This window comes from Helianthus annuus, chromosome 16 (genome assembly GCF_002127325.2).
Source record: "Helianthus annuus cultivar XRQ/B chromosome 16, HanXRQr2.0-SUNRISE, whole genome shotgun sequence".
NCBI lineage: Eukaryota > Viridiplantae > Streptophyta > Magnoliopsida > Asterales > Asteraceae > Helianthus > Helianthus annuus.
Window position 1 is genome coordinate 171209116 of NC_035448.2, and position 11641 is coordinate 171220756.

Below are 11641 nucleotides of genomic sequence, written 5' to 3' on the forward strand. Positions count from 1 at the left end.
AAGGGTAGGGATCCTGTACATTAATTCAGAAGTCTGAGAAATGTATTATAACACTATATATAACACTATATAACACCATATAAACACCGTATAACACTATGAGTGACTATGTAACACCATATAACACTATATAACAATATATAACACTATACATCTACCATAGACATGCTATCAGACAAAATATAGTGTTATATTTGTTATATAGTGTTACGTAGTGTTATATGGTGTTACATAGTGTTATACGGTGTTTATATGTTGTTATATAGTGTTATATATAGTGTTATAATACACTTCTCACACTTCTAGATTAATGTACAGGATCCTCTACCGGACACACAATATAGAAATATCAATCCAACAACTCTTTGTAATCTTTCCGGATGTTCCACAAAACCTCAGCACATCTCCTCATGATCGGTCTGTTTCTTCTATGAGAGTTAACACATTGTAAAGCCAGTTCTAGAATCTTCTCGAGTGCCAAACCATTTGCGTCCGACTTTTCGAGATTCGGGTCCAATACCGTAATCGCATGTCCGTCTGTAAACTTCTTTATCGCCTGTTATTTCCATAAAGCGGAATGAGAAATTACACAAATCTTAAACTATATATAGAGAAAAGCCGAAAGGGTATATTTGTCATTTCACACACATACCCATCTAGCCGTTACGCGCTCTTTAAGTTCCCGTTTTGCTTCAATAGGCCTTCGACCCGTAACTAGCTCGACAAGCAATATACCAAATGAATAAACATCACTCTTTTCTGTAAGTTGATATGTCCTCAGGTATTCGGGATCTAAGTAGCCCGCAGTCCCTTTAACCTGAGTTGACACATGGGTCTGGCCCGATTCTTCATCGGCTGCTAGTCGTGCAAAACCGAAGTCCGCAACTTTGGCTCTTAGCTTTTCAGTGAGCAGGATGTTTGAAGACTTGATGTCCCTATGGATTATAGCATGGTCTGCTTCCAAGTTATCACAATCAAAAATCAAGAACTTAGTAGTTATAAAGTATAATTCATCGACGCATATTGGTTAAATACGAAATAAATGGTTCGGGTTTAAGGTGATAAGCGTACCTGTGTAGGTGTGTAGGTAAGTAATGGCGTGTGCTACGTCTATAGCGATATCCAAACGAGAGGCAAGACTAAGAACACTGCCCTTGATACCTGCATTTGTTAGATAGTTGTTATTTGAGGGACCTTTTTGACAAAAAAATGAAAGTTGAAGGACTGTCATTGCACAATCACATTTGTTTTGTTTTCGGTAAATATACATTAGAACCAAGTTACATTTGGAATGGAACTAGGGCTGTTCAACCGAGCCAACTCGTGAGCTGAGCTGTATGCAAGCCAAATACGAGCTTAGTTTCTAGCTCCGCTTTTATTATTGGCTTAAGCCCGAATTGGTGCTGGCCCATCTCAAATGGTTTGTTGAAGAGCCCAAATGCAACTATTTGGAAAGAACATGTGAGTTATACATAAGAATATGGACAACTCACAATCTAAGTGTTCCCGAAGTGTTCCATTCGGTACGTATTCAACAACAATGATTCTTTCGTCTCCATGCTGCAAGTACCCGTAGCACTTCACTAGATTCAAATGCTCCACCTTCGATAACGCCTGGATTTCACTCTGGAACTCGCCTCCTAGGTTCTTGTCATACAAACTCTACACAAAGAGTCAAAAACTCAAAATTAAGCAACATCTAAATGGTCTAAACAAATAGTATTGGAGCCAGCCATTATTGACAATCTAAATGGTTTGTACTATATATATAGATGATCAGACCTTTTTGGCCCGTTTCACGGCGACGAGGGTTCCATCTTGAAGTTGACCTTTATAGACAGTCCCGAATCCACCTTGTCCAACTTTAAGGGCCGGGGAGAAGTTCTTTGTTGCGTGGTGGATTTCCGCAATAGTGAACTTAGTACTTCCCGGCTCTTTCAAGTGAGTAGAATCGTTTCGGGTTCCGTATATACCACGGGGTGTGCCTCGCCTCCTTCCATCGGTGGAATCAGAAGCCCCTGAAACATCTGTGAAATCAAACATGTCTACTCTTTGAGCATAATGGAACAATATGCTCTGAAAATACAACATGATTGTATTTCATATGTGACTTTAAAATTTCACAAGATCATATAAAAGTTGAACTGTTCAATCTGACCATGACCAGAATTGTTATTCGGGTAAAAAATATTGAACTAGTCCACACACACTTGTTAAAATCTCGTAACCTGAACGCAACTTGTTTAACTCATTTATCTAAAGGTGTGAGATGGGTTGACGTATGGTGAGTAATGTCCAAATTGTAGACGTGTTAGTCGGGTTGGTGGGTTGCAGTGGCGAAGCTTGAGATTTCCGACTGGGGGGCGGAAGTCACCAGACCTAAAAATTTCTTTTGACAACCACTAGGCTATAGCCTAAGTCACATCTACTATATAATATTTATAGTTGTTATTCATAAACTTGGATCTTAATAATTCAAATTATAATTTATCAATCGATAATAAATCGATACTTACAATTTGACTAATATGCTTATAAGTGGTAACTTTCACTTTTGTTGCAAGAGCAATCCCATTAACATTATTACTATCATCATATATTTATAAATGATTCCCACTCGATTTCTCTCACAATGATGATTATGAACAAGATGAAGAAGCGCACATTTCTCTCACAATGATGATTATGAACACGATGAAGAAACGTACAAGCGAAATAGAGTGTGATTCTTTGACACTTATGCTACTAGGATTGCCCTTGGCAACATAAGTGAAAGTTGGAAGGGTCATCAAACTATAACTATGGATTATTATCAGCTAATGGGTCATAGTTTGAAGTGAAGGGCTGGCAATTGGGTACCTGTTAAGACACGATTAGATCTGTTTGACTGAAAAATATACCCTTTGACTTTTTAAATTTTTAAAATAATTAAAATTACAATGTTAGGATCTATCATTTATTCATCTTTGTACATAAAACACAAAACTGTTTTATAAACATGAGGTAGAAAGTAGTTAAACGAGTCGTAATCATGTTTGAAACTTATGTTGTGCGCGCCGTCAAAAACTTGTTAAACCTGTTAAGACACGATTTGCCAGCCTTAGTTTGAACTATAAACATCCAATTTTCCTTCTTTTTTTTTTTGATTTTATCATAAATACAACAATATACACCAATGCATGCACTTTGAGATTTCAACTTGCACATCACTTTGTTTTAATTAAACAACCACGAAAAAAATTATAATAAAGATTTATACCCAAACATGATCTCTTTGTTTTAGTATATCCCTGTTCGAAAAAAAAACAACGACACATTATATAACATTTTAACAATATTATATATATAATTTTTTAAATACAAGTTCTCAATGACAGATCAATTCAAACGAACGACTAAATCAGACCGTACAACTTGTATTACAACAAGTACAAGCAATGACAACATAATCACACCATAACATTCAAAACTAAACGATCAATTCAAAATTAACTCAAGAAATATATACCGATCAATTCAAAATTAATATTAATCAATTACCTGACGTTGAACTAAACGTATCAGAACCGCCACCGTACACGGAGGAGCTATGGTGACGCGTATCCTCCTCCCCCGGCGGCGTAAAACACGCAACAAAAACTCCGGCAACCGATCTCGCAGCACCTTTAACTCGGTTCCGGCCAGAAGTTGATCTACCGGAGGAGGTAGAATAGGAGCTGGGTGACGGTGAAGGAGGATAACTAAAGCGGTCAGGTGTACGGATGTCGGAGCTGTCTTTCCGGCGGCCGTACATGGTGGTGTTAGAGAGAGAGAGAGAGAGAGAATATGGCGGGGCAAAGTGTTGTGGACTACTGGACTGTATAGGAAGGAAGACTTTGAGTTTGATGTGTTGGTGGGTGGATGGTGCTAACGTGAGCCTGGGTAAACGATGTTACAATAGTAATAGTCCAGCTGGATATATGCGCCACTTGTCATAATGCTTTTTTTTAATATCTATCTTACCTTTATTTAATTTTGAGGGAATGACTAAAATTCTTTGTATGGTTTATGTGATTAAATAAAGTGTGATTTTATTTTTGATGGTAACTCTAGCTCCAACTCTATTAATCTAATAATCTTAAATTAATTATTTTTTTCTTAGGTTGGAATGTGAGATCTCACTTCTAAAAGGTATTATTGTAAGTCTTCCAACCTCATTAGGAAGTAAGACACAAGAGAATTCTCTAAGCACATATAAAAGAAGTAGATGAATTTAATATGCAAAACACCATGCAGTTAACATCATCACAAGAAAAGAATTCTCTATTGGATCACCCACTATTATGAGAATAAATAAGTATTTAAGAGAGGGTTGAGAGAAACTCAATGACCTCATCTTACATTAGGTCATGTAAGATCGGGGAATCGATCAAACGAGACGTTTAGAAGAGCTCTCGATCAATACGAAAGGCGGAATCAGACGTATTGATGTTATAGCAGCTTGATTTGCACTTAAAATCACTTTAACTGTCGTTTATATTGATTTGATAACGTTTACACGAGCTGGCGACACTTCGGCAGAGCTTCGCTACCGGAATCAGAAGTTACAAATGAAGATCCAAGACTCACTATTTATAGGAGATGCCAGACCGCACGAACCTGTTTCACACGACCTGGTCCAGTTCGTACGACCTGGTCCAGTCCACACGAACTGGTCACTTCGTGCGAAGTGGCTGGTTCCGGTCTGTTTCCCGTTTTTCTTGTACAACGTGTCTTGGTCTATCTATCTAGTTACATGACTCGATACAAGACATAAGACGAACTCACCAAACATATGCACTAACAAACTACCCCTTGGATGATGACGAGTCTTCAGTGTATTGAGTCTTCAGTCTTGATCGGTCTTCTCGTTCTTTCCAAAGTATCTTTCTCTGTAAGTATCCTTCAATCTCTATCTTCTTCTATCAGAATCTCAACCTGGCTCTATCCTCTCTCTAATTCTCTTTATCAGGTCTCTTGATTCCTTAAACTCATCAGCAATCTATAGCTTTATCTCGAGCTTTGTTCCAGAATCTGAGTCTGGCTCTTTTAAACTTCACACTCCCCTTTGCTAACAGACTCCCCCTTAAGTTATTCCGGGATCGTAATCTGACATAGCTTTCACAGGTTCAGGAATGTTTCCTCCGTAGCAACAAGATCAGAAACCTGGTAACCTGCACAATTCTCTTCCCAAAAGTAAATTTTACAATTGTTAAAATTTAACAAATTTAGAAGCCACTTGTATATATCATTCAACATCATCAATAGTTATATCAAGTTCAAATTAATGACCTTGATTAACTAACAGTAAAATCAGCTTCAAAAACATCACTTGTAAAATCATTTTATAACATTTCACAAATTATTTCAATCTTCATTTTTCATTTCAAACGCACTCTCCCAACCCACTGTCGTTCATCATGTTTAGCACTCGAAATTTTGAAAAACAGCTTTTCAACATCAGTTGTCGAAAATAAGATGAAATAAAATCTTTTTTATTTTTCAAAATTTTATGCTAAAACACATTCTTTTTGGTTTTTTTCTAAGATTTTCAGTGTGTTAAAATGCAATAAAGAAATATTTACAGACAATATTTTTGTGAGTTTGTGTAAGAGGATCATAGCAGTTTTTGAGACAAAACACTAACACCGTTGAGCTTTAAACACTTTAAGTTCTAAACGATTCACTTAGATTATCAGTATACTGATCCACTTAAATTTTCACACAAAGTTCAATTGTTTCGAGATACGAGAATTAGTGTTTTAAGCACTTAACTTATTCGTGTGTCCTACCTCAGAATATACTCCCGTATCCAGACTTCTATATTCAGTCTTACAGGTGAATGTACACTAATGATATCTGTAAACGGGTAATGCGAAACCATGAGAGCTCAGGTTAGAACTTCCATTCAGACAAAGAGATAATGGCTTGACTTTTAGGTGTGTCCCGTTTGGGGATCTTTTCTTCAACAACACATGATTAGCATTTTTCAATGTTTCATCATTTTTTATGCTGAGGGTGGGCTTTATGATTAAAGCAGTGCAGAGTATTATACGAGGACTAGGCTATTGCTCCTGCAAAATCAAAAGTCCCGGTATAATACCCCAGATATCATCACGTACAAAGACCTAGTATGTCAGAAATAGAAAGTCCTTCAAACAAGATTTCAGGGGTTACCTATATATCCGAGAGATGTTCCCCACGAGATAAGAAAGCTATTAATATTTAGGTTTATATCTCGAAAACAATCTACTGAATGTATAAAAACCTACTGGCATATCATCAGTGAGACCGTTTATCACATATTTAATTTTCCAATTCTTTAGCATGCTGTGATTGTCTACTGATATACTATCATTTCCTCTTTTTCACAACAAAACTCATTTTTGATTTTTCGCTGTTTTTGAATTTTTTTATTTTATCATGTTTTTGGATTTTTCAAATTTTCAAAATTTTGGTTTTTTACTCCCCCTAAAATTAAAAATATGTTTCAATTTTTTATTTTCAAGGAAAAATTTGAAAATAAACGCAACAAACTATACAAATAAAATGACAAACTGATGTGAATTGCTTCAATTCTCCATTCTTTTGGCTTAAACAATCAGAACTCCCCCTGACAACAAACTATTTTTCCATTATGATTTCAAAACACTTAAGTTTGTTTTAATCAAAATGGTTTTTCCGGAAAATTGGTTTTGTTGATTTCACACATCATGGGGTTTAATTCATCATTTTGTTCTTTCCACATATTATGAATGAATCCCTTTTTTCTTTTAACCACTTGTACAAACTATCACTTATAGATTTTTCACACAAAAACATTTTTCAAGAACGATGCCGATTCATGCTCCACGATTCAACTTGGGAGGTCCGGCAAGTCAGGATTTTATTTTTTAAAGAATCTCACCCATGCCTGATCAATCATGGGTAAACAATCCTCATTTGGTTTAACAATTTTTTATTCATAAAATTCTTTTACTCCCTTCACCTTCCTATCTGTAGGATCGTTTGCTGACCTTACGAGTCGTTCAGAGAAGTTTGTATCCGAATTAAGAGGCGGAAACTAATAATTCGGTGCAATTGAAGCCGTATTCACTTTAATATCGTTGTTGTATTGATTTCAAGCACTCTTACAAGCTCTTACAGCACTTCGGCAGCACTTCGTGGCTCACCGGAAGAAATACACCGTTCACTATGTGCTGGATCGCCCCACCTTTATATAGACTATCTGGGCCGCTCATACGACATGTCCGTATGAGCGGTCCGACATCAAAGTCCAATAAGCGACCCTAACTAGTGTACATAAAAGCGATCCAGAACATTATACAAGATATAAAAGCGATCCTAGATGTGTCAGATAAGCGATCCTTTACCAAACATCTAGATCTAGATTTCCGTGCTATGTCTAATCTTGTTCAGCTTCAAGACTTGATGAAAGACGTAGTCAGCAGACGTAGGTGCACTAACAAACTCCCCCTCGGATGTTGACGGAGTCTTCATCAATGTCTTCATTCCAGTCTGCAATATACAAACTTCATCAGTCGACAATCTGCCTCTGAAATATGTGTCATTTCAAGCATCCTTGTTCTCTATCTCCATCATCAACAAACTCTTCTCTCTTGAATGTTGACTCGGTGTCTTCAGACTCCCCCTCTCACATAGCTGGGATCGTAGTCTGAAAATCAAACTTTCACTGGTTCTGAGATCGATATCAGGCTTCCATCAGGTTCAAGATCGAAACCTGACTCTTTAATACCTGCACAATCTCTACCCATCCATAAGTTTCTACAAAAATTAAAACTTTTCAACAATTTTAGAAACTATGATGAACCTATCAGCAATAATGATTTTGCATTCAAGAACATTTCTGGTTCTTATCAAAACAATTTCATCATCTACACACAAACACTTCCAAACCAGTTCTTCAAGTTTAGCACTTTGAATTTCGAAAATCAGCATCTCAACATCAATTGTCGAAAATCTTTTTGATTTTTCAAAATTTATGCTAAAACACACTGAAAATCTTTTTGGATTTTCTGAATGAAAGTAAATGCGAAAAAGAAATATTTACAAACAATATTTTTGTGAGTTTGTGCAAGAGGATCATATCAGTTATGAAACATATCACTAACACCGTTAAGCTTGATTACATGTTAAGTTCTAAACAATTTACCTAGATTGTCAGTATCTTTGTCCACTTAAATTTTCAACACAAATTTCAATCGATTCGAGATACGATATTAATGTTTTATAGACTTAAACTTAATTGTGTATCACTCCACTTGAATATACTCCTGTATCCAGATCCCAAATATTCAGTCTTACAGGTGAGTATACCACAGATGATATCTGTAAAGGGGTAATGTGCGAGGGCCGTGAGAGCTCAGGTCGATACTTCCGTATACGCAGAGAGATGACGGCTTTGACTTTTGGTGGGTCCCCTTTAGAGGATCTTTTGTTACAACAGCAAAGATTACCAATTTTATTGTTTAATCAGTTTGCTGAGGGCGGCGCTTATATTTCAAAGCTTTTTGCAGAAAGTATTATTCGGGGACTAGGTCAGTATTTCCATACAGCAGAAGTCCCGGAATAATACCCAGATATCACTGAGCATAAAGACCTAGTATCTCAGAATACGGGACCTTTCAAACAAGATTTCGGGGGTTACCCATATATCCAAGAATAGTTACCCACGAATCAAGCAAGTTTGATTTAGGTTTATATCTCGTTTCAATTTACTAAATGTGCGAAAATCTACTGACACATCCGCAGTAAGATTGTTTATCACATTTTGTCTATCCAATTCTTTAGCATGTCGTGATAGTTCACTGATGTACTATCATTTCCTCTTTATCGCAACAAAAACTCATTTTTCAATTTTATCATGTTTTTGGCTTTTTCAAATTTTCTGATGTTTTTGGATTTTCTAAAAGTTCTTACTCCCCCTAAAATTCAAATACATCTAAAGAAAATTGAAAACAAACTGTACATAACATGACAACTGATATCAAAACACTTCAATTCTCCATCCGTTTGGCTTAAACAATCAGAACTCCCCCTCACAACAAACTATTTTCCCATAATGATTTCAAAACACTTAAGTTTGTTTTAATCAGAATGGTTTTTCCGGAAAATAAGTTTAGTTGTTTTTATCTTTTGTAAAATGGGGTTCAAATCATCATTTTGTTTACCAAATTCTTGAATTATAATTAAATCAAGTCCAATTCAATGACCTTGATTTAACCACTTGTAAGATCTACACCAATTACTACCATACAACCACTTGTAAGTTTAGCAATTCAAGCTTTTCAAACCTGTTTTTCAACCAATTACCATCTTTAGGTTGAATTCTCAAGATGCCGATTCCTACTCCTCGCTTACAAACCTGGGAGTTCCGGCAAGTCCTGCAACTTCACAAACAGATTTAGAAAGATGCCGATTCATGATCCGCAATACCATCTTGGGATCTCCGGCATGTCAGGTTTTCATTCTTGAAAAAATATATCCACCCAAGCCTGACCTTCCTTGGGTGTAACCTCATCGTTTTCATTGTTTCTTTCAACCGACCTGTAAACCCATCCTTTGGAAGCATAAAAATCCTGAATGCTTTGGGCCTTTCCACTGACCATTTTTCCAAAGATGCGTTTTACATTTCCGTTGAAAGTTTTTTCAACATCAATTTTCTTCTTGTCAGAATAAAACTGATTTGAAATATCAACTTTTCCGATTTTAGATTTGTAATTTTTAGCACTTAGTGGCGGAAAATTCACATCGTCCACTTTTGAAACTTTCTTTTTCTCAACACGTGGCTCCTCTGATTTTATGGAATCAGATTCATCACCAGACTTGTTACCTGAACCTTTTACAACCCATTTCTGATTTGTAGAATTGTCTATTCTTTTGGAAGCACTCTTTGAACATTCTCCTTTCTCATAAGTTGAATTCTCAAAGCCTGTGAACTTCCGGGTTGACAGTTCAGTCTTCTCAACAACTTTTTCTTTCATTTTTCTTGAGACTTCTTGTTTTGGTCGAAATGTCTTTGGACAATCTTTTGCAACATGACCCACAGCTTTACACTGATAACAAGATCTCTTTTCAACCTTTTTCGGGTCTTCTTTCTTCATTCCCTCTTGCTTCTTAGCAAGGAAATCTTGATTTGTCTGATTTCTGAAAGATTTCTCCTTTTCAGCTTCTGTTGTTTTTCCTGCAACAAACATTGTTTTTGGTTTATAAACTTTTTCATTTTTATAGTTTTTCTGTGGAGCAAAACCAAGACCTTTCTTTTTGTAATTACGATCATGGTTTGGTTTCTTTTGGAAACTATAACCACGATTGTAACCCATTTTCTTGTTAATTCTCTGTTGATCTCTTGAAGTGTATTGTTTAGGTTTTCCATTAAGATTAAAATCTTTTATTTCAGAAATATTAATTTCTGTGATTTTGAAAACCTTTTGAATCATTTCAATTCTGACACTTCTTATTGGAAAACTTTCATCTGAATATAATTTGTCAGAACCTTTCAAAGTATATGCCACTTTGACTGGTTCATCATTCAAATTAGATTTCGAAAGTAAAAATTCTTTATCATAAACCCGTTTGTCCTTTTTGACTGTTTGCCTTGACACACTGGACCCAGACTTTGACTCGGGTTTAGACTTCGGTTTTGATTCCTCATTGTCATCTGTGTCTAACACCTGATCGACCATACTTTTTATCAACTTTGACTCATGATCAGTGTCTGATGACGTATATGTGACATCAATACTTTCTGGTAAGTTATCCGACGACCCAGACTCCCATTTCAAATTGATTGCTTGATTGACTCTTTCTGAATTTGGATTTCGAGGTGAATATCCATTTTCGACCGGGGGCGGACATCTGTTGTAAGATACACTCGGTTTCTTACCAGAAGTCTTCAATTTTTCTTCATCTTTTGTCACAGATTTTTCCTCTTCAAATATCTTCACTTCTTCAAAAGTCTTCAGATCTTTCACAACTGGATAAATCATGTCAACAACAAAAGTAGAACATGAGTAACTGTCTAATAATTTCTTTACCTTTTCAGTTTCTATCTTTTGTGTTGCCAATTCAAGCTCGAGATCTGCACATTTCTTTATGTTATAGTTTGCCGTATCAAGCTGTCTCAGATAAGCTATCTTCAAAGTATTCATAGCTTCAGCTTGTTCACCATCAGAATCTGTATATTTGTTAATTTCTCTGTTCATAGTATCATACGATTCTTTCAATTTGTGAATGTTGTGCAGCAATTCATTGTTCTGCTTGATCAGCGAATCACAGTTCATACACTTTTCTTGGACCATGATCGGTTCAGCATCCACTTTAACCTCAAATTCAGGAACCTCTTTGACCGTCTTACTTGAATTTAAAAATCGAGCTCTTCTCAATTTCTCAGCTTTTGCTTCTTCCTTCAATCTCTCTTCCTCTTCAGCTTCTTCCTCGAGCTTTCTTCGTCTCTCTTCAGCAGCTTCCATGACTTTTCTACATCTTTCTGCACATTTCAAATCATAAGCATTAGCAAAGAAAGCATGAGAAGTATTTTTGGCCATAAACTCTTGATCTGTACAGAAATCATTCCAATTAAATCCTTCAGCCAACTTCTCGT

At 36.1% G+C, this 11641-nt stretch overlaps 1 protein-coding gene across 2 annotated transcripts; it reads right to left on the minus strand.

The window, feature by feature from the left end:
• Positions 1-216: 216 nt before the first annotated feature.
• Positions 217-3871, minus strand: LOC110916719 (calmodulin-binding receptor-like cytoplasmic kinase 2). Of its 2 annotated transcripts, none has more exons than XM_022161406.2 (6): positions 3541-3871; positions 1783-2018; positions 1494-1662; positions 1072-1161; positions 653-954; positions 217-556 (listed from the first exon to the last, which is right to left on the minus strand). In XM_022161406.2, the coding sequence occupies exons 1-6, from the start codon at positions 3791-3793 to the stop codon at positions 350-352; spliced, it is 1257 nt and encodes a 418-aa protein (XP_022017098.1). In that variant the 5' UTR covers positions 3794-3871; the 3' UTR covers positions 217-349. The 2 variants fall into 2 exon arrangements, with proteins under 2 accessions (XP_022017098.1, XP_022017097.1); XM_022161405.2 differs by having other exon boundaries at positions 1783-2027; positions 3541-3870.
• Between the last annotated feature and the right edge of the window lie 7770 nt (positions 3872-11641).

Excerpts from the sequence above, each read along its gene's own strand:
- LOC110916719 (XM_022161405.2), bottom strand. The coding sequence starts at position 3,793 with ATGTACGGCCGCCGGAAAGACAGCTCCGACATCCGTACACCTGACCGC. Across the intron at positions 2,028-3,540 it reads TACGTTTAGTTCAACGTCAG|ATGTTTCAGGGGCTTCTGAT; the intron begins GTAATTGATTAA and ends TTGATTTCACAG. Across the intron at positions 1,162-1,493 it reads ACTTCGGGAACACTTAGATT|GTATCAAGGGCAGTGTTCTT; the intron begins GTGAGTTGTCCA and ends TAACAAATGCAG.